Source organism: Mercenaria mercenaria, unplaced genomic scaffold, assembly GCF_021730395.1.
Source record: "Mercenaria mercenaria strain notata unplaced genomic scaffold, MADL_Memer_1 contig_570, whole genome shotgun sequence".
NCBI classification, from domain to species: Eukaryota; Metazoa; Mollusca; class Bivalvia; order Venerida; family Veneridae; genus Mercenaria; species Mercenaria mercenaria.
The window spans coordinates 38,959-66,122 of NW_026463451.1; the positions used below are offsets into that span (position 1 = coordinate 38,959).

Here is a 27,164-nt window from a genome sequence, read left to right on the forward strand (position 1 = left end):
GGGGGGAGAGGCCTGGCAGAAAAAGTAAATAGATAATCTGGCCACGATTTTTTAGTAAATAAGTAATCTGGCCTCAATTTTTGAGTAAAAAAATAATTTGGCCTCAATTTCCAAAGTAAATAATCTGACCTCAGTTCCAATAAAGGATAGTGAAAATGTCAAAAATTCAGCTCGCTTCGCTCGCAGGATAATTATGCTCAAATACTTCAGTAAATTTCGCTCGCTTCACTCACAACAGCTTTTAAAACCATTTTTTCTCTGTTAATACTTTTCAATATGCCACATTACGTACTGCAAAACCTGAAAATCTGAATGACCCAAATGGAAAGATAGCATTTACAGGCATCACAACTGAAAGTGACTGTCACTTTCACTGTTACTTTTTATTCAATCGTTTAATTAATTCAATATGAAAAGATATTATTATTTTTATTCAACTCGTTTAATAAATTCAATATGAAAAGACACTCGTGTAATATCCTCTATGTATACTTTTCCTTTCTCATTCTATTCATAAGAAAATCCTTCACTTGATTATAATGTATACATTTCTTTTAAAGAGATCTTTAAATAAATGTAAAAAAATATGTTTAGCTTAAACTGTACCAATACAATCTCTAACGATGTTACAAAATGTCTGGCAGTTTCATATTACATTTTGTTTTATTAAAAATGTCAATCACCTAATTACAAAGTTGAAGGAATTTCACCCTATGGTATTGGAAGGTGTCAAAAAGAAGGTAAGACGACCCGCAAAGTGGGTTATATCAGTCGTCCTACCTATACTTAATGTTAGTTATTAAATAACTATTAATTATTAGCCCTTAAACACAGCATTTGCCTGGTCCAATAATACTAAGGCCTCGTCTATAACAGCGCCAATATCTATCAGTCAGCGGCCCCGGGCCGAAACGTGATATAGATATAAAGCCCGCATTTTATGGAATTTGATTGGCTGATTAGGCAGGGACAAAAACTGATATAGATTAATTCGCAGCTGGAAGTTCGGAAAAGGCAGTCATTTTGTTTTTAGAGTCAGTAAAACTTTGACAGTTTGAACACGGATTAGCTTACAAAATCAAGTACTTAATTGAGTGGTATGTAACCGCTGCGTGATAAATTTACAAGCGCTTAATCAACTGGATCAACGCGGAAGTGTGGAAAATGGCGCCTGGTGAGGAAATGTTAGAGCTGCTAGATAATGATTTACTAACCATGGAACACATGAATGAAAACGAAGAAAACGAGCTACTTTTAAGTCTTAAAGACGAGTCTGTGGTTGTGCCCCCACCAAGTGACAGAAACAGATTCTGGAGAGCAACGTTTTCAGATAGAGTTTGAAGAAGACTGTGACAGCTTTATTAAAGAAAATGAAAACAAAAATACACATTATAAAACCAAAACTGATTTAAAACTGTTTTATGATTGGATGAACAGCATTGTTGAACAGAGAGACCTGGAAGAAATACCAGCCCCTGAGCTTGATGTCCTTTTGGCCAGGTTTTTTCTTGCCAATCTTGGTAAGTCAACTATATTTCTTTAATTTATCATGTTTGATTGTGGTTCATATTTTTTTTGAAGATACTGTACACGATTACCTTTTACCGTGTCTACACGCCAATATGCGCAAGCGATAAAACCAATCAGTTGCATTACATGACTGTGTACTGTGATTTATCCTCCATTATTTTGGTCCTTCAAAGTTGTGGCGTTTAGATTGCCCGTCATAAATATAAAACAATCTGAATGTCAACTTATTTTGACTAATAGCTAATCATAAAGCAAAGTCATTGTCTAGATTCTAGTTGATGCTCATAGTCTTGCCTCTTAAAATAATGTCTAAAAATAAATTATGTACGTCTTATTTTCAGCAATCCGGAAGCGTGAAGGCACAGAATATGAACCAGGTACACTAACCAGCATACAATATTCTATTGATCGTTACCTAAAGGAGAAAAAAGTAAACTTCAGCATTAGGACAGATGAACGTTTCAGTCATTCCAACCAAGTCTTGATTTCCAAGCGAAAACATCTGAAGGCACAAGGCAAAGGGAATTTAAAATCTAAAGCTGAGCCACTGACCAAAGAAGAATTCCAGAGTTTAAGGGACAGACAGCTTCGTGGCAAAGGTAATGTGATCATACTTAAATATTAAGACTTTCTTCAGACATTGAGTATTTGAATTAAGAAAATGATACACAAGAGAAATAAATTAACAAGAAAATTGCCAATTATTTGCATTTGTTTTGTTTTGTTTAAAATAGAAATGTAAATAATAATGATTCTTGAAACTCATATGCAATAAATGCTAATATATACAGAAAATATTACAGGCGATGCACAGACATTACTTCAGACAGTATGTTTGAATAATGGTGTTTACTTTGGGATGCGCGGAAGACAGGACCATACAAACCTTCTTTGGGGAGATATAGAGCTGAAAAGGTCACCAGACAACACTATTTATGCACGATTGGCGGTTATACGTATGGCGTAATAATTTAATGAAATTATTTGTATGAAGTACTGGTATTAATCTAAAACACTAGATAAAATATAGTAGCGCACTTTCCTGGTCGCAACAAAACATTGACGTCATCGCACGTAACGTGACGTCATTCTAGCGTAACTGTGTTTTAACAGAGAAAAGCATATTAAAATTATAATATCAGTATGTGCAGTACTTATTCTTGAAGTTATTGTTGAATATTTTCAGAGAGAAGTATAAAACCTAGGAATGGGTCCAGCCGGAACTCTAACAGAAAAGTGGCACCCAAGCTGTTTGCAACACCTGGGGACGAACTATTGAACTATTCATAGTTTAATACCATTATGTATATAATTTATCATAATTTTTCTTCTTTTTTTTAATTTAATGTACAACGCCAGTGAATATATTATGTGTAAAATTAGGCGTTTCATCAAATAAAGCAGTTTCAGTTTCAGTTTCAGTTTTCAGAACTATGTCCAGTAGCCATCTACAAGGAATATAAACATCGAAGACAAACCGATATGTTTGACGATAATAGCAGATTTTACCTACAACCAATTAATACACCCAAAACGGAAGTTTGGTATTTTCATCAGCCTGTTGGAAAAAATAAACTTGGACAAATAATGAAACAATTGGCTGAAAAGGGAAAACTTGAAGGCCGAAAAGTGAATCACTCAACAAGAAAAACATTTGCCCAAACTCTTGTTCAGGCAGGTCGACCACCAACAGAAATTGCCCATCTAGGAGGTTGGAAAAGCCTGCAAACAATAAACGCTTATTCAACCCCAACTTTAGACCAGCAAGCACAGCCGTCTGATATCATATCTGACGTATTGAGACCATCTTCAAGCACTGCTGTTGTTCAACATTCAGACAAGGTTCAATCCATTGAGCATGAGCAGACATCTGTGTTGGCAGATATAACTCCAGTAATGAACACAAGTAATACATGCAATACGCTTCATGCAAGCCGAAGTGTGTCATCCAAGATTTCAAATCAACACTCAAATCCTTTTGCAGTGTTATGTGGTGCCAATATATCTGGGGGTACTTTTAACATTAACATTGTGTCAGGGAAAAGGAAGTTTTCAGATATTGAGAGCTCACAGGAATCACAACAAACATTCTGTTAAAATGGTTAAAATATGTTGAAATATGCTGTGTATTTTTAAAGTTTTTTATAAATAAAGACTCAACTGTGGTGTCAATATATCTGAGAGAACTTTAAACGTTAACATTGTGTCAGGAAAAAGGAAGTTTTCAGATATTGAGAGCTCACAGTTATCACAATAGACATTCTGTTAAAATGGTTAAAATATGTTAAAATATGTTATGTATCTTTATATATGTTAATAAATAATTGATGGCCTTCGGCCAATACGACTGCCCTCTGACAAATAACAGGGCCAATATCAAATCACTTATTTATTGACAATTTTATTAAATAACAACATGTACTTAAATGATTCATAATTTAAACAATTTATTAACAACTTGTATATATGTGTTAATGATTGTAATGGTATTTTCAAAAAAATGTGATAAAACAGTTTTATTAATTTTTTTTTGTAATGTAATATAACTGCTTTGAGTATTTCCAGCAGTGGACAGTTTTTTTTTGCAGTTTTTTTATGAGGTCATATAAATGCTTTATAATGCTGTGGCAGTTTTTCTTGCAGTTTTTCATGAGGTCATATAAATGGTTTGAAATGCTATCTCCAAATATGGAAGCAGTTTTGTGATGTCATCTCATTTACATATTTCGGCTGATTTCAATGCTTTTTCACTTGCATGTAACTGCATTTCAACTGCTTTCTATAAAATACCAATTCATAGCCAAAAGCTGCTAACTAATTGGTAAAAACTGCTAAAAACTGCTCAGAAAAACAATGCTAAAAACTGGAAGTTAATTTCTTTTTGCTTATACATGTATGTATTAATTTACATTTTTATTTAGTGACTGTAATGACAGCAGTCTTCCTTGTCCATAGTACGATGAGTCAACAGGTGTCCAAATAGTCTGAGCCAGCCTGTGCGTAATGCAGAGAGCCTGCCTGTGCATCAAAAACTAATGTGCAGAGAGACCGCCGGTGCCAAGGGGTTTTGAATAATTTCATTTACATTTCGGCCTATTTGTCAGTATTTTTTGGAAGAATATTGAAAAATGAATACAAATAGTGCGCCTTGTATGTATGATATCAAAGCAAAAACTCGTTAAAGACTGTTGAAAAGGCCGGGCTTGTGTTCCATGTCAGTACACCATCAACTAATTTCATCGAGTTTGCGAGCAAAATCGCTGATAATTAAAAAGTAAACGCTACAATACAATATAGTACATAGTAAAGACATTCTTTAATGTTTCGTGCTCTACTTCTTTTTGAGCAGCATACCGATTATCATGGATGGCAGCTCGATTTTTCGCCTTCCTATTCCGACCTGGACATTGTTTATAGCAAAGAATAGCCGGTGCCGACGCAAAGAAACCGCCGATATGGATATGCACCGTGAATAATGTTCGATTTTTGCATGCTGTGCAATATTTAGATTTAGAAGCATAAACTCGATGCACAAACTAAACTGCCTAATAATCAAATGCCTCTCATCCAATGCATTTCCTCTCAAAATTCGATAGATATTAACGTCAGCGAAAACGAAAACACACTTTGGCAGGTGGCGGTAAAATAACGTAATTTTACAACTGGTTTGCATGTTGTTTTGAAAAATATGGATATGCGACTTTGGTGCCATTTGATCAGTTTAAAATCTCGCGAGATTTTGAGAACATTGCCCCCGGGTAAGATTAAACGGTTATTTGCCGACTGTGTCAATAGGTGGTAAGATAATTATTGCCTCTGCCGTGTATCTCACGCTTAACAAGGGGATTATTGACAACTGTCAAAATTATGCTTTATGTTGAAACTAAAAGGAAGAATAGAGTATTGATTTCCGGGCTATTCGGTATTCATAACTTTATCATGACATCAGGCATTCTAACTGACCCATCAAAGAGCTGCATTTTCAAGCACCTGCCAGTTTCCACTTGGGTAAAACGAAGTAATTTTACAATGAAGATATATAGTGACTTCAGAAATAAATATTACAAATTAGATTTTTCACTTAACACGCTCAAGACCATGCTACAAAGTACAAACCTTCGAAATTTCATTGAAAAATTATGTGGATTTAATACTTTGATTTTGGTTTAAAGTTTGAGATTTTATACAAGGAGTCTATGATAAAGTCCGAGTAAAATGTAATCATTACCCCGAGTGAAATTAGTAACATTCCGCAATGTTTTAGACATGTTAAAATTATGAATAGAGTTTCAAGGTAGCCCGACGGGCACGCTCTGAAAATAATTAGTAGCCCGACAGATTTTTTGGCTCCGGACATAGGATTTCTGAAACTCTGATATATGTAAGTACAAAATGTATAGTTATAGAGTCGCTGAAATTGTATTTAACCAATTACCAAAGGCTGCCCTTGTTGACTTTGTTGATCAAGTAATACGAACATTGAATAAGTGGATCTGCCCCCACCTTCGTACTGTTGGTATCCAAAACTAAAACATCACGTGAATGGAAAATGTGTTTATTTAGAATTGTACAATGGGAATCAGATGCCTTATACCCGATAGTACATATCTCGGAATACCTGTTGATAAACTGTGAAAATGGAAAGTATTATTTTTTATGGAAAAGCATGGAAAGCTACATAATATAGAATGAGTCCAACGAAAGTTAAGATATATTATTTTATTTCTACCAGTTTATACTTTCTTTTTAGGTAACCTATGTAACATGCTGTAAGCTATAAATTATGAAGAATCTGCTTTCGGTATGACAAAATTCAGCAATATATGCTCTGTAGACATTGGATTTCTTTAAACATTAGGTCTACAAAAATCCCTTGGGAGAGGGAGGGTTTTCCATTCAAGGTCGTGGCCATATAGAAGTCATAAAACATAAACATACATGACAATATTTCTGTAATATGCCTAATGTTAGTGCAAACAAAGTGTAATTCCGGCCTGTCTCTTCAGTAAGTATTAGGATAGCATTTTAGAAAATAAATGAAATTGACTGAAGCTTTCAAACGCAGTGGAGACTTTGTTTACCTTGCTTTCTGTGCAATCAGTTAGCAAGCCTAAGAACCCTGCTCTTCTGTTGCAATTAACCCAACAAGGTTCATTCTATATCAAGGTTGTTGCTGTTTGTGAGATGGACGATGGACCGGAACATGTACACTATATTTTGTGTTGCAACAAGAATTACAATTACAAGTCATTGAACTGCTACAAGTAGACACCGTCGTTTATATGACTGAAAAATTGTTGAAAAAGACGTTAAACCCGAACACACACACACACACAAGTCATTGAAAGTTAAATTCAAAAATAAATCAGGCTACATTTTCTCAAAAGTACTTGTCTTTCCGAGTGTTTTAGGGGTAGTGTATTGTTAACCTTTACCGCTAATTCAGCATAGTATGCAGTGATTATAGGGCAGATATAAAAACCATAGGTGAGACGCTAGTCGGAGAAAATGACCCAAATCAAAAAATACTCATGTTACAAATTCCATGTGTTTATTTAATGAGGTTTTATTATACTGTACATTGTAAGAGTTAAAGATTGCATTCAACGTATATTTTCACACACACACGCGCGCACACACGCACATACACGCACGCTCACACGCACTAGTTACCTTTTGTTTCCGCCATCGTATATGTCTTATCTATTACCCAATCCTAAGACAACATTGGTTCAAGTTCTGCGTAGTCTCATTTACCTGATAAAAGATAATATAATGTATTAATGATTAAAATAATAAATGATTATTTGTATATTTAATGAAGGCAGACTTCGTTATAGCGTTTAATATGACGACATGATAATGGCATTTATTTGCGGAGAGCATCTTAGTACTTGTTCAGAATCTAGGAACAGTGGTTAAGTAAACTGCTCGCAGTTACATGATTAAAATACTGTTGATAAAACGGCACTGAAGCAAAACACAAACAAGTTAATGTGTCACGTTCTACCATGTGATATCCCAGTACTTATTGCGGTACTTTCTAGTAGACCTTAATCACGGAAACGGACGAGGAAATGTAAACGCACATGTACTCTGTACTTCAGTCAAATTTGAGGAGTCATCTCAACACTGTAAATTACTTGTTAAAGTTGTTGAGCATGCGTATTTATTATGGATATATTGAGGGCATTGTGCAAAAAGAAATAACTAGTATTTCGAATCTTCATTTTTTCTTCTCTCTATCAAAATGTGCAGATTAAAGTTAGGAATGCTGTAAATTTCTTTCAATGGACTATGGTTTTCTGTAATTAAATAATAAGATGGATAAATGATGCTGATACATCTACAAACAAGTATTTTAACGTCATGGTGGAAATAACATTATTAGCGTTTCTAATTGTGACGTCACTGATGACGTCATTTATATGTGAAATGCTGTATAACGCTAAAAAAACGTCTTTTTGCTATAATAAAAAAATAATAATAATGATAAAAAAGAAAACAATAACAATAACAACAAGAAAGGGAAAAAAATCCGCAATGGAAACACTTTCCATTATTTACATTGCCAAGTGGAAGGAAGAGTTATCTATTATATAACAAAATTTGTAAAGTTCACCGCTCGCGAATACTGAGTATTTTTCGAAGGTCTGACATCTTGTCAGCATTCCTTTTTTTCTTAAAGAAACTAAATATCTTACTAAAATGATTTTCTATTTATTTAAGGGTGTTTTCTTTTTAACAACATCACTTTGAAGTTTGAGATATGAAAACTATCTTGACAATTTCTTTATTGAATTTTAAAAAGAGACGAGAGTCTATCCGGTAGATATAGTCCCTGAAGATTCGTAACATGATTAGATCTACACAGTTTGGCGGTAAGAGGTATTTTGGACGAGTAAAATATAATTCAACATTCTGAACGTAACTTAGTCATAAATGAAATATGTTGTGTTAATTAGAAAATATATGCGTGGGTCTCCGTAGTTTGATAGCTACAGCGATGTGTCATGCATTACCAACCCTAATGAAACATACACTCTATAGTAGTTTTATAAACTACACTGCATGCTTAAAATCTCAAACTTTTAAGAATGCATCTAAGCAATCAACTTTTTATTCGATTTATCCTTGATTTCAATTAAACGGTGGAAATTTCAAATTCTATACATTCTTTCAGCGTAATACAGATTTACATAATTTTGATAAATATTCATTTGAGTGAATGATTAATCTTAATACTTGATTGAATGACAAGTTATTTTTAGACTGGAAATTTAACTTTGTAAGGCAGCTTTAATAAACTCGATGATATCGCATGATAAAGGTCAATTCTTGTTACTTATATAGTCGAAAAGTTCTAAAGTTATTTCTCGTTATAAACATACATTTTATTGATAACCTGTCTAAGTGTCAGTATTAAAAAGAAGTATGAATACATGCCTATAGCTAAAAAGTCCACGAATAGTGTGTGTGCCTCCAACGAGATTATCGAACATACAATGAAACTTTAACAAAAGGGCCATGATGGTCCTATATCGCTCACCTGAGTTTAGTTGCTTGCTTGAACAAATTTCTCCACTAAAGCTTCAAGAACAAAACAAAAACAAGAACATCGCCTTACGGGTGCAGACGCTCACCTGATTTTTTGTCTCTGTATAATAGAAATATTGGCTACCCATGATTTTCTAAGTCCAAAAGAGGCCATAATTCTTGCAAAAATCAATGTAGAGTTACGGTACTTGCTGTGCAGAGTCAGCTTTTAATGGCGAATAACTGCTCCAAGTTTGAAAGCAATAGCTTTGACCGTTAAGGAGAAAAGTTGACCTAAACATAAAACTTAACCAAGAAATCTGATATTTTCTAAGTCCAAAAGGGGCCATAATTCTTGCAAAAAGCAGGATGGAGCTATGTTTCTTTCTGTACAGAGTCAGCTTTTGATGGTGAACAAGTGTTGCAAGTTTTAAAGCAACAGCTTTGATAGTTTAGGAGAAAAGCTGACCTAGACACAAATCTTAACCAAGAAATCTGATTTTCTAAGTCGAAAAGGGGCCATAATTCTTGCACAAAGCAGGATGGAGTTATGTTTCTTGCTGTACAGAGTCAGCTTTTAATGCTGAACAAGTGTTGCAAGTTTCAAAGCAATACTTTGATAGTTTAGGAGAAAAGTTGACTTTCACATAAAACTTAAACAAGAAATCTTATATTTTCTAAGTCCAAAAGGGGCCATAATTCTTACAAAAAGCAGGATGGAGTCATGTTTCTTGCTTTACAGAGTCAGCTATTGATGGTGAACAAGTGTTGCAAGTTTTAAAGCAATAGCTTTGATAGTTTAGGAGAAAAGTTGACCTAAACATAAAACTAAACCAGGCAATGCCAACGCAAACGCCGATCAAGTGATAACAATAACTCATCATTTTTTTTAAAAAATCAGATGAGGTAACTAGATTAGTAGGTCGTGGTAAAGTTTTTTCAAAATAACTGAAACAACAACCAGTTTGTTTATTATATTTGAAACAAGGTCTGCTTGGTTTAAGTGCTCTTGATTGGCCGTCTAGTGGTGGCCTTCAAGGATATTCCGACTTGTCAACCATGACAGTTCTGCAGAATGTGGGTGTGAAAAGAAAAAAAGAGACCAACTCTTTGTAAACTTGGTGCAGAGAGTATAAAATGATATAAATTTGAAAAGCCACCTTGCTAGCTATGCAAAAAGCAATAATACAGTAAGAAGTGAGAATTATAAAAACAAGAGGGTCATGATGACCCTATATCGCTCACCTGTTAAACTTGGCCTTGGAATAATCAAGATAAACATTCTGACCACATTTCATGAAGACAGTGTCATAAATGTGGCCTCTACTGTGTTAACAAGTTATTCCTTTGATTTGAGTGGTGATCTAGTTTTTGACCCCACATGACCCAGTTTTAGACTCGGCAAAGGAATCATCAAGATAAACATTCTTACCAAGTTTCATGAAGATAGGGTCAAAGATGTGGCCTCTAGAGTGTTAACAAGCATTTCCCTTGATTTAAGAGGGTGACCTTGTTTTTGATCCCACATAACCCAGTTTCAAACCTGGCCTAGCAATCATCAAGATGAACATTCTGACCAAGTTTCATGAAGATAGGTTCATAAATGTGGCCTCAAGAGTGTTAAAAAGCTTTTCCTTTCATTTGACCGGGTGACCTAGTTTTTGACACCGCATGACACAGTTACAAACTTGGCCTAGCAATCATCAAGATGAACATTCTGACCATGTTTCATGAAGATAGGGTTATAAATGTGGCCTCTAGGGTGTTAACAAGCTTTTCCTTTCATTTGACCTGGTGGCCTAGTTTTTGACCCCAAATAATCCAGTTTCGAACTTCGCCTAGAGATCATCAAGATAAACATTCTGTGCACGTTTGTATCAAATCAAAGCATAAATAAAACCTCTATATGGCTGAAAGGGCAAGTTGTGTGCAAGTTTGACTGAAGTTGGTTGCAAAATGTGGTCTCTATCGTGTTCACACGCCAAAAATAACATAACTCTGGAACCCATAATGGGATCTGGCCAGTTTTCGAAAGGAACCAAGATATTATATCAATACAAGTTGTGTGCAAGTTTGATTAATTTAAAAGATGATTGCTAAATGTGGTCTCTATCGTGTTCACAAGCCCAAAATAACAAATTTGGCCATTTAAGGTGCCATAACTCTAGAACCCATAATGCAATCTGGCCAGTTTTCGAAAGGAACCAAGATATTATACCAATACAAGTTGTGTGCAAGTTTGATTAAAGTTGATTGCTAAATGTGGTGTCTATCGTGTTCACAAGCCAAAAATAGCAAATATTGGCCATTTAAGGGGCCGTAACTCTGGAACCCATGACGGGATCTGGCCAGTTTTCGAAAGGATCCGAGATATTATGCCAATACAAGTTGTGTGATTGTTTGATTAAAATTAATTGCAAAATGTGGTCTCTATCGTGTTCACAAGAAATTGTGAACGGACGGACGACGGACAAAATGCGATCACAAAAGCTCACCCTGTTACTACGTGACAGATGAGCTAACAAAAACAATTACCTGTAATGTAGCCAATTTTTGAAGACGAAATAAATTCCTAGTTCACCATATAAACAAGCTTATGAATGGGAAAAGTCCAGATATAGTCTGCACTAGTGCATCTGAGCAATATTTTTCTGTAAGAAACACAAAAAAATATAAAATAAATTCTCCAAAAACACCACACTGTCATGTGATAGATAAATGCAGACATCCATCTTATATGTAAATAAAAGTAGTCCCATACTTGTAGAAAATAGTTTGTCGAGTATATGGGATACACTTTTATTTTGGACCCTGTAAAGATGGTAATGAATAGTTTCGGAATGATAAACTGAATAGTTTGTAAAAGGACCTCGATATTGCACGATGAATAAACAAAAAAATGGCAAAAAGAAAACATAAGAAATGTATGTAATGCAACTTATTATGTGATATAAAACAATGTTATCTGTCTTTTCTCTCCTTATTTGTAGAGCAGAAAATATTTTTTTAATTTACAATTTCGTCAAAATGTTGATCCGATTTATTGATAAGGGAGGTTACTCTGTAAGTCAAGTTTTCTATTTCTGACCTTAGCATGACCTACTTACCTATCTAATTTTTTATAAATAGAACACACCGCAGATATACCATACTGCAACGCGTGATTTGCGGACAAGGGAGCGTTCATGCATTTTACTATAACCTTTCAGTAAACTTCGAAGAGAATATTAAAAACTAAAAATACGGAATATTACACTTTGCCTGCATAAAATTCCTTGAAAAAACGTATTAACAAATTAAATAAAGGAATCAATAAGCATATATATGTTTAAACGAACGTAGGAAGTGCCGCTGTTAACTTATCGTTCATCTTTTATCTTATTTTCTTTGTTGATAGGTACAGTGATGTAATTTCAGAATGCGCACATTTTTGCAGATTCCTTTTACAGTTGTATATTTATATAATTGTTATGGTTACCTTAACTTTGAAGCGTTTGTGACCACATGTCGACTGGTCAGAATATTTCTAAATATTTTATAAACTCATCTTGATTCTAACCTTTGACTCTTTTTTTTTTTTTGCTTATGTGTCATATACTTGTTGTTTACAGATATTCACTGTCAACTAAGGAGTGCGATAAAGGGCCATCATTTGGATGAATTTGTCAGTGACAAGTTAATACTTAATAACATGTGGTTAGATCGAAATATCAAAAGCCATGGGACCATAACTTATCAAAGCATCAGTGACTTTCAAATAGATTTCCTTACTGAATTTATATTTTCATTAATTTTATATGACTAGTCAGTTGCTCCGTTTGTATTATATCTTGTTACTTGTTTCTTTTGTTCTTTTTTTTAACTTGTATATGTAATGCTGTAAATTTTGAACATTTGTGTTTTTCTGATATTGTTGTTTAAATCCCATATTTTTACCTTAATTTATTAAACAAACATTAATTTAACTCTCTGAAAAACATCCTTATTAGCAATTACCATTAATCATTATTTCCTTCTCAAAATATGTCATTTGTTACTTAAATATTTGTCGAGTATGTGAAAAGAATTGCTTTCAAACAGAATATATATTATGGCTTTTAGCACTTTTTGTCTGTATGTGATAATCTTACATCTTATGATTTTACCATTTGTAAATTTTCATACTTCTTTTGTTTGTTCATCTACTTTTGTAAGTAACTAAAAGTGACTATGAGGATAAAAGAAGACTAAGTAACTTTGTAAGAAAACTTGACTTAGTGAACAACTTTTGTGAAGAACATCTGGATATATTCTCTAAAAATAATATACTTGCAAGTTGGATAAAATTACATAAAATAAATTGTTACTTTATAACTATTGGACAGTGTTATATATTGTTATTAAAACTTTGTGTCAGATTTTGAAAATAGAATATACAAATAAATCTCCACCAGTGTGTTGTGTTTTATGGTAATCGAATCAAGACTTAGTACACTTGATTTACAACCTTACCCTGGCATTGTTATATATAGATAGTTTATTTTTGTATCTGTCCATTCCTGTCTAACTTAAAAAAAGATTTTCATTAAAACATTTTCTACACTTTGGCAGTGGCTTATTATGCTTGCTAAATTTCTTGTAATACTAGATTTGAATCAAGTTTCCCGTTGGTCCAAAAAAATGATTTCTATGATATTCCAAAAGTATATAAGAATGATTCATGACATTTGCTTTGTGAAAAGGGGCAACATAGAGATTATTCATGTTATATCGTTCTTTTCTTGGACAAAATGTTTGGTTGTTTTGGCAACGGAAACTGTATAATCTGCATTCTGAAATATATAATGTAGGTGACTAAGGACCATGAAACTTCAACAGTGAATAGAAAACACTCGTTACATTATATGATAATAAAAATAATGGTTTCTGTGAACCACAACTTTGAAATAAATATCTTTCAACATTTCCTCATTTCCCAACTAACTGCATTTCTGTGAAACTTCATACACATACTCCTGTATATAAGAACATTTCACAGGTGCATATCTATTATGCACAAGTATTTACAAATATGCATGGTTAACTTTTGTAACGATTCTGATTTATTGCTTCTACCTTGCAAAGAAATGTATTTACTGTAACGTTTTCTTTAATGTACAGCTGAATGGTAAAGACCTTGCAACATAAATCCTTACCATTTAGGAAGGAAAAGTACAGTTTTTCTGTTAAAAATTGCAAAGAACTTTATACCTTATAAATCACCTAATTTCAAAGAACTGTCAAGATAATCATTTTGAAGGTCCTCAACATCAATATGCCTCGTCTTCGCCATCATATAACACTTGGTACACTGTATGTGGATGACCATCGTTGCCGTACTGTGCCCATATACCATTTCAATGTACCATCATCCAATTTCCGCCGGTGATTTATTCTTCTTCCCGCCAATTTTAATTTTCTTTGCCTTTTAGGAAAGAAGGTAATATGCTTAAATTATGGCTTACACGAATGCACAGGAAAATGAAAAATTATGTAAAATTATAAAAATACTACTTATGTAAACAGTCTGTGAAATTAATGGTTGAAATCTTGTTTGGGACAACCAATCTTCCATTCAGACAACTTGAAATTCTGTTTGGGCAATGAAATTTTCATAAAAATGACAGTTTTAAGTGTTTATATTTCAGTTTGAAAATTGTTACTAAGTTAATGTTATTATATCAATGCAATGATTATAATTAGGTAAAATTCATTTACATATTTACAGTCGGCATGCATTTTGCATGTACAATTTATGAACAGATCTGATTTATTACTGATTAGTAAATTCTTATGTTTATTTCAATCATGGGAAATTTTTATTGCCATCTTTTACTTAAAAAAATACTTAAGTGTCAGATTATATTAAGCTCTCTCGAAGTCTCATAGATTGTTAAGCTAGGAAGCCAAGCTGTCAACTTGTAAAAATCTTTGTGTTGTTTTTCCTGTTCTTCTGTTTAATCATTAAGTACCTGCCAATTACTTAAGCCATATGTGTAAAAATGTCACATATCATTTCACATAACCAATGAGAATCCTTCATCTATTATAACATAATGTTTCTTTTAATTTAAAATAGCACGAACTTGCACTTTTACTTTTAGATGACAAAGTAGAAGGTGTTCCTTCATAAAGATTAACTTTACTATTTTTATTTGTGGTGTTCCACATGGACTAGCGTTTAAATTTGTGCTTGATGTTCCAACATATTCTGGTGAACCAGATAAATTTCTGTTGTGCTAAAATATTGGAACTTTATTAAATTAAAACAGGTAAACTACATTGGACTTGATTTATTTTTAATATAGTGCGAATCGCCGCATTACAATCTGATAGTTTATAGTTGTCATCCCTCCAAGTCTTATTAGTATCTGCATTTTACTGTTAGGAAAACGAAGACATTAAAAAATCCAAAAAAGTCATAATATATTGGTCAGACTTACTTGCTTTAGTAAATCAAACATTAATATTTATGTAGAAACTTCAAATGGGTTAATTTAATTCATAATTCTAAATAAGAGACTTAAATCTTCGAAAATATGATGTGACAGGTGCGAGGAGATATCTAACCTGACACCGGTTTCAATAACAGCAGCTCTAGAGTGCCGATATGACACTGAATTACAGAAATAAAACACAAAATATACATTCATAAAATGTCAGCGAGGCAAGTTTATGCTTTAATATCAACATAAATTCATTATCAGTGATGTAATCATTACAAAAACTTTGTAAATGTACCAGAAAACGTTCCCAACGGATTTCAATCAGAAATATGCAGAATAAGTTTGGACGTGACGGAGACAGTGGCAATCAAAAGTTATCACGCAGTCCTGAAATGTCCTATTATTTCGACTACCTTTATATTAGTTTAAAGTTTGAGATTTTACACAGGGAGTCTATGATAAAATGTAATCATGACTTTATCCTTATATGATCTGTTCATTGTATTCTTTGAATATACATAAACTGCAAAAGCTGGTTTAAAAGGTGGCGAAAGATCTTGCAATATTTGCATACTACAAGATTACGGAATAAGTACATACAAGTTAATATTTTAAAACTATTTAAAAAACATTAAACGCTCTTGTGTTCTACAGTTTCTTTTATTGCCAAGTGTCATGCTAATTCAAGTCGCATTAGATACAATTTAATTGTCCCAAATGTTCCAAATATGTGCATCAAAAGTCAAAATTTAACAAAGTTCATTAGAGAGGTCCGATATAATAGTTTTATGTTTAGCTCTAGTGTCAAGCGGAGATCTGATCAGAATTTTATGAGGTCTTTGCAAGGATGCTTCTGACCAAGTTTGATGAACATCCGTGCAGCGGTTCCTAGGAAAAAATCGTTTAAAGCATGGAGGATCAGAGTACTGATTTTTACTAACAGCTTACCACAATCTTTGTTCAAGCGAGCTAAAAGGACCTATTGCAAGAGTCATAACTCCGCTTAAAATAATCCGAATGGAACGGAAGTTATGCTCTGTGTATATAGCAATAACTCAGTAACTGTATGTCATTGTTTGGTGAAAAAAAGCAGAAAGTTTAAGTCCAACGGACTTACAGGAGTATAGCGTCATTAAATAAACGGGTCCCTTTTTTAAATGGGCACATTTAAAAATGTAAACTAGACTCAAACAAATGATCTAAAGTTTTAGAATTTGAACCATGTATCGAGTCTGGGTGTTGTATATAAAGGTCATTGTTATTTATGGCATAATTAATAATAGCAAAAATATACGGACTGTAAAGGCTAAAGATAGTAAAAATGCGATAGAACTTGTAGCGCTATTATTTCCTAAAACCTAACTTTTACATAAAGAGACAATTTTATTTATCGACGCCGAACGTCGTCCCGCCAAACATCGCCTGACGAATGTCGCCCCAACAATTCTTATGGTAATTTATGTATCTGTTAGTCCCTAATGAAGTGTTACCAGAGGAAATCACTTTTACACCCTCCTCCCACCCCTACCTCCTCATCCCCACCTTCAATCGATCAGTGAGTCCACAATTGACACGATTTTTAACATTAAAATTACAAGATTGTTTTTTCATGAAATATAGATAGAGTGCGTGCGAGCGAGCGGGCGAGCGAGCGAGCGTCCGCCTGTCAGTCCGTCTGTCTAATTTTGTCCAGATTATAACTTTGTCGTACACCGGGAAAATACTTCATTCTCACCTCAGTGAGATGGATTGTCGCGAGTAAACACCAGTTGCCTTACTGAAAGGTGAATGTGACTCTTTGCTGATGGGTTGGGCAAGGGTCAGGTCCGAGCAGTTACTTTTACTCGAGATAAATCTGTTTTTATTTCCTCAATTATACGGCTAGTGTCATGCAAAGCCCGCACCCTAAAGTCAGGCGGCCCGACGTTCGACGGGGCAACGTTTCTAAGGGCTTCATAACGACGTTCGGAGGGACGACGTTTAGCGAGTCGACGTCCGCCGGGGCAATGTTTGGTGAGACAACGTTCGGATCGGCGTGAAGTTGGCAGTACAGCAATAGCAGCAGTTAACTGCTACTACTGCCAGCAGTTGCAGCAGTTAACTGCTACTACTGGCAGCAGTTACAGTAGTTAATAAGCTGTTACGCTAGTTTGATGATGTTACTGACATCAGATATTTTGTGTAAAATAAAAACCTTCCCCTTCTTCACAATATACATCACATCAGTAAATTCAGCAAGTCTAAATGTTGTCTCAAATTGGCATTTTCCCTTTATACACTGTTATTACACGCTCAAAATTCGGGAGAGGGGTGTGCCCGCCCCCCCCCCCCCCCCCCCCCACACACACACCTACGCCTATGGTAAAGTAGTGAACTTAAAGTTTGATGTAATTAATTCCCCTGATATGCTCGTTATGAAACTTAAAGTAGAAAACCCCGCGATTTTCTAGATAGTTACATGTATATGTGGCCCGGTAAAATGAGTAAGTGTATTTTATAGGCATATATATTCAATCAATATAGGCATTTATATTCAATCAGATATTTTTCATGATGATTGAAGTGAAGATAGGAATAAATATTATCAAAAAGTTGCTTGCGGTGGAATCGAATTTCCTGGCTCCGTAAAGACAATTAGGACTAAACTAGATATCGCACCAAAATAGATCTGGGATAAGTGAGAAGTTTGGGGGCCCCTGCTCCGCCCAAGACCTTGAGTTTTGGATCGAACCGGTTGACCGTTGTAGAGAGGTTTATCCCCCACCAGGCACGGGTGGCCGCCATTCCGGGAAAACTCTTGTTTAGGAGGAACCCGGGTCGAGGTGTGAGGCGGGGTGGGTCGGGAGTGGCCTAAAATCGTTCCAGCAGTTAATAGGATGTCCCTATGGGATCTTTAGTTTGGGTTGAGACCGGTGGCCGTTGTAGAGGGTGACGGTCTATGGGTGGGGTGGGGGGCAGCATAGTGGCTATTCCGGGAAAACTGTTGTTGGTCGGGTGGCAGAATTGGAAGGTTTTTGAGAAATGGCGTAATCCCAACACAATTAATGATTATCAAATGCATAAATGCTATTATTTTTTTACTTCATGTCCGTACACTTTTTACGTCTGTCGATATAATTTCATTTCGTTTTGACCAACTTAAAAGTCAGACTTAGCCAGGATAAAAATTGTTTGTGTTGGGGTTTTACGACCGTTTTCATTAATATTTTTTTTAAAGCACTAAACTCTTTTTCCATGCACAGTAGCTTACAACTGTCACACTGAAAAACTTTAATCACGGACAGAGTGACCGTACCGGACACAAAACCTATGATCGCTCGATTGACGGACGAACGCTCCAACCAGTGTGTCATTCGGTCCGATATGAGGGGTTGGAGTAATTTTTGACTGGATGATTTAGACAATAGACTATTTCCTTACCTTTTTCGTTCATTGGATCACTTGCATTTAAAGTTTCAAAACTGGAATTGCATAATTATATTTGTTAACCATGGTTTAAAATGTTCATTTAAAAAAATGAAAGTTTACATTGTGGGAATGGCTGTATATGCCAATGTTGAAATAATTTGTAGCCCGATCCTATTGTTGTTGTTTTTTGCGGGTTTATAAGATATGCTTGTAATATTTGTATGTATGAAACAAAAAGCAATAAAATATAATTAAAAGGAAATAAAACTGAAGTTTGCAGTTAATTTTTGAAACGCGGAAGTTAACTATTATCACTTACATCTCGTTTATTCATATTTCTTTTTCTTTTTCTTTTTTTTTTATAGTGCTGTTTTAAAACAGACCCTGAGCGGTCCCAGGTTCTAAGTTTAGAGACGGTATCGATCTTTCATATTTTATACTTCGGTTCATTCATGTTTCAAGTTGAAAATGACAGCGATTTAGTGGCTATATCCACATTAATACTCACGTTTTTCAAATTTGAAAAAAAAAATATAAATACTTATAAAAACTGTAGAAGTTTTTATCTGAGTATTAAATATAAATACGGTCAAATGCTGACAAAATCTTAGCAATATATTCACTCTAAAGCTGTTTGCCGTCAACGTTTAGAAAGCAAGGACGTGGCGTCGCCAAGCGTAAGGTTTGACGTTCCATTAGATGGCAGTCTATTACGCCTTCTTGACCTTAATATGAAACTAATAAAACCTCATAAATTCCTTATTCATGAGATGTTAATATCATATAGAAAACAGATGAAAGTGCATTGAGTGAAATATATGTATATAAATAAATGACGAAGCTGGTCGTAGAAACATCATTTACCTGCTGGCAGTAACATCTACAGGAAACTGATAAACTGATTTTAGTGACAATACTGGCAGTATTACATATAGGACACCGATATACAAAACACCTTATGCCAGTAACATCAAACTGGTATATCAGCATTTTGAAGTGCGGTAATTGCTTGTAGTAGCAGTTAACTGCTGTAACTGTTGGCGGTTAACTGCTAAAAGTACTGGCAGTAGTGGTATTTAACTGCTGTAACTGCTGGCAGTAGCAGCAGTTAACTGCTCCTACTGCTGGCAGTAGCAGCAGTTAACTGCTGTAACCGCTAGCAGTAGCAGCAGTTAACTGCTCCTACTGCTGCTACTGCTGTACTGCCAACTTCACGCCGATAACGTTCGGTGGGAAGATATTCGGCGGGGTGCCATAAGGACGTGTGTCGTGTCGCTGCGAGAGAACAAAAAAAAAAACGAAATGGCACAAATCAGCCACCATAGACAAACGACAAGTACAACGATTTTACTTTAAAAGTTAATTAACTCCTACATCAGTACATGTATCATAAGAATGAATTAAGGTTTTCTTTGACTTGAAATGTATATAATAATTATACAATTTTTTAAGAAAAAAGGTAAAAGTTTTACCTGTTTAATCAATATCCGAGTCGTTTTTAATCTGGTTTTTCCAAATTCAGTATATACCTGTATTAATTGCGCATGTACTTTTTTCAATATTTTTAGCACTCAAAAAACCCATGTGTTACTTTAAATAGGTAAATGCTATAAATGCGACTAAAAATAAACATAATATACAAACAAACATGCTATAAATAGAAAGCTAAATTTAAAGTTAAAAAGTACTGTCCTCTTTTTCCTCAAATCTAAACGTTGTTTGAGCAAAACAAGTGGCCGAAATAGTGTAAGACAATTTTGATGAACAGGCTCAATCAAACCACAGGCAATCGGCGTGTGACTTTGACCCCTTATGAATGATGGACCCCCACCCTGTTCTCTACAACCCAGATCCCCAACATAACAGAAAAACGCATTTCCAAAAAAAAAAAATGCTATATATAAAAAAAATAAAGGTAAGGTACTTCACGGCCAAACATTAAGCAAAAAATGGAATGGTCTCAGTAACGATCTCACTGCGTACACAATTTTCGGCCGATTTTTGAAAATCTGGTCTTAATCAACGCATAAAGCATAAATCTTAACGATAAACATGCACTTTGGTCTCAAGGCTTCATCATTTTGATGCAGCGAGACGCTATTCTTTGACAAATATCATCTCGTACACGATGTGACCTAACCCGTATATTTCTCGGGTCAATAGACAAGTCAATGGCAGCCACCTATTCCCTTCGTTATTTCCAAGCACAATCGTGGCCAGCCTTTAGAAACATAAATAATTAGTCGCTTACCTATAATTACTTCGTCCCGTTTCCGTCAATAACGATGCATCGAGTCAATTTCCCAACGCGGTATTCTCTAAAAACATCAGCGGTGACCCGGAACTGGTTTACTGCGCAACCGTTTTGCGATTGGTCGATTCTGGAGGTGTGTTCTCCACGTGAGCTGGTACCCTACTTCTACGTTATCTACCGTACGTAAGCCTGTAATCAACTTCCCGCAAAAGTGTCAACATGGCTTCGTTCAACATGATCTCGTTAAACGCACAACAAAAAAGAGCGTTAGAATTCGTTTCTGGGGGTCACAATCTAGTACTGTTGGGTCCGGCAGGCACCGGATTATCCTTCTTGGTGAATAGAGTTGTAGAAATATGTTTTACCATGGGGAAACAATGTGCAGTTACTGCCACAACAGGGACTGCATGTTCTGTGTATCCTGCCCAACTCAAGCCAATGACCATATACCGTTGGTCAGGGATAGGTGATGGTCGTTATGACTCATCTGAATTGAAAAGAATTGTGAAAAATAACGTCCGTTATAAAGACGTGATGGACAGAATTTTCAACACAGACGTTCTGATCATTGATGAATGCTCAATGTTTAGTAAAAGACTACTTGAAACTTTGCATGAAGTATGTTCTTTAAAAAATCCACAACTTTATTTTGGTGGGATCCAAGTAAGACTTGTTGGTGACTTCGTGCAACTGCCACCTGTGCCTTGAGCTAGATACAACGAGGATGGTTCATATTGCTTTGAAAGTGATATTTACAGAGCAGCTTTCCCTCACCATATTATTCTTAAAGATGTTATTAGACAGAAAGACAAATTAATGGTTGAGGCTATCCGTGAAATATCTTTAGGTGAAGTTTCAAACGACACTATCTCTTTAATCAAGCAATTAACACGCCCGTTAAATGGAGAAAGCATAAGACTTTTTGCAACTAATGACTTGGTTGATGATTATAATCAAGACCAAATACTGGATTTTCCTGGACATCTTGTTGAATTTAAATCAAGTGACACAGGAGATAAAAAGTACCTCAATGACATGCTGGCTGCAAAAAATTTGTGGTTAAAATTGGAATTCCAGTTGTGTTAATTAAGAATTTATCCGATGTGTTAGTGAATGGACTTATGGGAGAAGTTTATGATATCTGTGATGACGGGAAGATTCTGGTGGAGTTCCCAAAAATGAATGAGAAAATTTATGTTGACAGGGTCAAATTTGAAGGTAATAAATTGTTTTTCAGCAATTTGATTTTGAGGGTAAATAGCTAAAATCCCATCTGTAACACTGAAAAATATGTATGTAGAAAGAAAATGGTAAAAACTCATTTTGAAGGAAGTAAAGACATGGCATATATAATTTTATTATATATAGTCTAAAAATTATCGAACAAGTAATCACAAATCTATTTATTCTCAGCTACAATGCATTCATACTTTAAATGATGCTAAATATACTTTAAGAATATCTGTCAATAATTCAAGAAGTGAGCTATATATTTTTGCTTGCAATAAAACAAAGTACATGTAAGTTAAGATGGTGCACCAAATTAGCTGTGTCTTAAATCATTCTTGTATTTAACAATCCTCAAACATCAAGATTTTATAATGAAAATGTTTCTTCATTTTTTTCTAGTTTTTGATCCCCGGAAGAACAAAGTTGTTGCTACCCGAGAGCAGTTGCCGCTAAAGCCAGCATATGCTTTGACAATACATAAAAGTCAAGGAATGACCCTTGAAAGGTAAGTTAACTTTCAGGTTTTTTTCTGATGTACAAGTATTATTTTTCAGATTCTCATTTGATAACTTGATAGATGTTTAGCTTCCATAACATAAGCACATCTAGTAAATAAGTGTTCTCTTTGAAATTTACTTGAACAATTTTGTGTAATGGGAGGAGAAAATCACAGAAAAATCATCAAGCCCGATACGGGATTCGAACCTCTGACCTAGAGAGAGACAGTCCAACACCTCGACCAAGTCGCTAAAGAGCTAGCCCAACAGTGAGACTTTTGTAAGTGTCTTATACATTTTTTACACTATAAACACACTGTAACGTATGTTTCCAAGAGGTAATTTTCATTATAACAGATTTACAAAAGTTAAATTATTGCATGCTGAAAATATTACGTGTCATTTACAGAGTGGAAGTCGACTGCAGGGATATTTTCAAACCGGGACAGCTTGGTGTAGCCATTGGTAGAGCTCGTTCCTTAGATGGACTTAGAGTTATAAATTTCAACAAGAATGCCTGTATCAAACAGCCAGAGAAAATCTAGAGGTTTCTCACTTTAGAAGATTCTATTGAGACAAAGGATGATAGAAGCTGTTGTAACAATTATGCCAGGTTAGACATGTCTAGTTTAAATATATAATATATATACTTTTAAGATGTTTACACACTTGATAGAGAGATACAGTATAACCTCTCTTTGAGCAAACACCTCTTTACAAAGACATAATTATGTCAACATTTGGTTGATTATCCTCTCAAGGGCAATAGATCACATATTGAATTAGTGTCATAATTAGATTTGCACTTTACCTTTTATTAAAGAACACTGAAATAAGCAAAATTGTTTGGTCAACCTTATGTACAGCTCGGAAAAAATGTTTATTTTATATTCAAGTTTATTACTACGGTACATTTTGTACTAGTTGTTATATCTTGACATGCATTTACCTTAATAGTTACTAATTTAAGTCTGAGATCAGATAACCAAGTGAAAGAAGTAATGAATGACAAAATCATTATGAGATGTATAGTTATTGCTTAGGTGTTTAAAATTACTTTACCTGTCAATTTTCTTCTTTTGTTGGGGTAATTCTTGACAGAAAAGTTGTATGGCATAGCAGCGTCACGTCCTTTACCAGCATTTGCCTTTCTTGATACAAGGTTTTGCCCCAGGATGACACTATTTAGGGTTCTTTTATACTGTAACGCATTTGGATTGGTGTTTGCACCATTGTAGGTGGACCTTTGCTGATTAAACGTATTCTCTACTACATCTGAGTTTATTAAAGCTGGCGTCACAAATATTTCTTTTGTGGACTCAATCACCATTTTATTTAGTTCAATAAATCCAGTAATACATGACTGTATGTCTTCATGACACTGATATGACATTAGACTGGATGCTTTTTCTTTTTGTGAAAGATTACTACTGGCATTAATGTCATCTTGCCAGGTCTTGAACCAAGTACCTATTTCTGATAATTCCTGAATCCTTGAGTCTTCAATGTGTGAAATAGGCCTCATGTCCTTAAATATGTCTATCAGTTTTGAAGTTTGTTTCAAAAACTCAATGACTCCATTCAAAATTTCACCGTTTGATCCCAGGGATAACTGATAATTTATCATGGTGTTTAACATTTCTGAATTTAGAATATCTTCTGCTAAGTGGTTGCGCATTTTTGAATGACACGTTAAATAAATATGTTCTTTTGTAAGTTTCCTGTGAAGTTGTAGGCAGTTGTTTTTGTCCCAGTTGAAGCAATCAACAAACATTTTCCACTGAATAGTATATGAAGATGGTAGAGTCAAAAGTCTTGTTTGTTTTTTAGATTTACCTTCAGTGCCACTACTAAAAATATTATTCCGTATCTTCTTTATCACATGGGAAATATCCATGATAAAGACAACATCATTAAAGTTACATGGACATGGTGTTTTAAATGATGTATTATTATTATCAAGGTTATATTTCATGAAGTTTCTATTACTCTGTGCACCATCTAAACTAGTGTAATATACTTTAAAGCCGAACATCTGAAGCTTATCAATTGCTTCCCAAAACAGAACGTATAGCTCAGCACCTTGGACCCCATTTGTAATGAAATGTGCAAAGGGAAATCTGAAGCCGGTTAAACCTAAAAATACAAATTGCAATGCATATGTTCCTAGTGTTTTTTCATTTTTACCAGTTCTTAATATAGTGCATGCATTTCCCTCATCTCCAACATTAGAAAAGCCACACAGTTCCACAACATCTCCATTTTTTGATATCTGAATATCTGACTGTATAGCCATTTCATCTATAACGATTCCACCTACCCATCCATCTTGGTGAATTTCTTTCCTAACAGCCTCATTGTGCATCCATTCAAGAACATTATCATCAAACCTGACTTCATGCTTTACTTTATTTTTATAGAGCACTAGTGTAGAGGGACTAGGTAGTATGAGCATTTTTGTTGCACGAAAAGACTCGTAAGACTGAGGGCTTCTGCAGTACCATTGTAGGCAAACAGAAATAATTTTTTTCTGACCATCGTCTTCCTCGTGGATCTCGGCTGATATTCTCTGCCTGACTTAAAATGAGTTCTGCAATATCTTCTGTTACATCTGGGATCAAATGTTTAATGTCATCTAAAGTTATTTTTCTTTTCGGCATTTGGTCTTGATTTTTAAAATTTTCAGTATTATTTTGTGACTCAGGATTAACATTTTCCTTGTTTACAGTATGCTCATTTAATGTCATTTTTGGAATTTTCTGCATGTCATTTTGACACTATTTAAGGAACAACTCTGTCACACACAATAGTTCTAACAATTCTATGTTGAATGCCCTTGTCATTTTTAAGATGTTCAACACTGTGAAATCTTGTAACTATAAGGGATTTATTTACTGCTACACCTTCACACAATTTCGATCTTTTGACAATTTCACACACTACTAAGATGCTTTGTTTAGTGTTCTGATATTTATTTGACACATATAAACTGTCAAGGTTGACTTGCTTTCCACAGATGCTAAGACTCCATGAATTATCTTTTTGAAATGTCACAATTTTGTAAATTGGTTGGTCATGTAATGAATATCCACTAATTATTTGGCATGATATTGACAGTTCCTTTTCTTTCAATATAATAAAGTCTGATGGCAAGTGATTCTTAATGTCTGACAGTTCTGTAAAAGTAATGTGCTGTTCTTCGTGTGTTAGCCTAACCTTAATGCACGGCTACTAAACGCTAGCGCCACCACCAAATTGTGGTGATAAGGAAAAGAGCTATCGACATTTCCGTGGTGCAGCTATCGCCCGTTTCTACTTGTAAACAAGTGAGTAAAATTTATATTTTATCTTATATTTTCATTGATAGAACGTTTTTCGAAAATCGAAGAATGTAGTTCCGTGTAACAACACTTTTACAACAAGTTGGCTGTAATTTCATTAAAATATTATGCAAATTGTGGTGCCAGGAGCTTTTCTCCCGAATTTGACAGTGGCATATTTTCATATCGGCCAGTATTCGAACACCATTCCGATGATTAGACACACTGTAAGAACATACCTGCGCATGCAAATGGTGTAGAAATGAATTACACTTATTCCCATACACAAAAGAATTACGAAACATACAGAAAAAAATTAAAATACGACTATTTTTGAAAGTGGTGGCGCTATCATTCAAGTGGTGGCGCTATACAGTAGTGGTGGCGCTGTTATATATGATTAATGGCTGATATATTCAATTTTAATACATAAAAATGTCTACAATAATGGATGTTATCAACCTATCCCACACTACACCCAAATTACGTTACTCAACAAAATACATGTAGTAACCTCTACATGATCGCAAAATAATCTACATGTATATGGATTTGACAGATTGTGCATCTAAGCTCTATTGATTAATCATATTCAATCGATTGGAACTGAAAATGCACTGTACTCACTTTTCAGAAAGAATTGTGACAGTAAGGTCTTTTGTTTACAATGACATGCAAACGATGTATAAAAACAAAGGGAAGTAACATTCAGAATCTTCATATAACAAATAAATTCTACACTATCTTCAGATTATTTCCTGGACACAAATCTTTGTTTGAAATAAAAGTATTGCTGCTATTTTTCTTGACCTGAATTTAAAGTACACTTAGGTTTGTATTTAAGTAGAATATTTAAAGGTTAGAAATAATTCTACATTTAGTAACGTTTTAAACAATGGAAAATATTTACTTTGACTACAAGAGT

At 34.5% G+C, this 27,164-nt stretch overlaps 2 protein-coding genes across 3 annotated transcripts in view; one reads left to right on the plus strand and one right to left on the minus strand.

Annotated features, from left to right (window-relative positions):
- Positions 1-21,294, minus strand: part of LOC128554618 (uncharacterized) — a 54,586-nt gene extending 33,292 nt beyond the window's left edge. Inside the window, exons 1-4 of one of the 2 annotated variants that reach the window (XM_053535896.1) lie at positions 21,190-21,294; positions 14,296-14,509; positions 11,602-11,717; positions 7,204-7,287 (exon numbers count right to left, since the gene is read on the minus strand). In XM_053535896.1, coding sequence (XP_053391871.1) covers positions 7,204-7,219 — 16 coding nt within the window. In that variant the 5' untranslated portion in view covers positions 7,220-7,287; positions 11,602-11,717; positions 14,296-14,509; positions 21,190-21,294. Of the gene's footprint in view, positions 1-7,203; positions 7,288-11,601; positions 11,718-14,295; positions 14,510-20,410; positions 20,495-21,189 lie in introns of those variants that run through there. The other variant, XM_053535897.1, reaches the window with a different exon arrangement.
- Positions 21,295-21,411: 117 nt separating this feature from the next.
- On the plus strand, positions 21,412-23,464 carry LOC128554617 (uncharacterized). The gene is made up of 4 exons (XM_053535895.1): positions 21,412-21,810; positions 22,284-22,410; positions 22,822-22,927; positions 23,329-23,464. The coding sequence occupies exons 1-4, from the start codon at positions 21,412-21,414 to the stop codon at positions 23,462-23,464; spliced, it is 768 nt and encodes a 255-aa protein (XP_053391870.1).
- Positions 23,465-27,164: the final 3,700 nt, after the last annotated feature.

Bases quoted from the DNA above. Each gene is read 5' to 3' on its own strand.
- LOC128554617 (XM_053535895.1), top strand. From the start codon at position 21,412: ATGGCTTCGTTCAACATGATCTCGTTAAACGCACAACAAAAAAGAGCG. The intron at 22,411-22,821 runs GTAATAAATTGT...ATTTTTTTCTAG, and splicing joins TGACAGGGTCAAATTTGAAG to TTTTTGATCCCCGGAAGAAC. The intron at 22,928-23,328 runs GTAAGTTAACTT...TGTCATTTACAG, and splicing joins CAAGGAATGACCCTTGAAAG to AGTGGAAGTCGACTGCAGGG.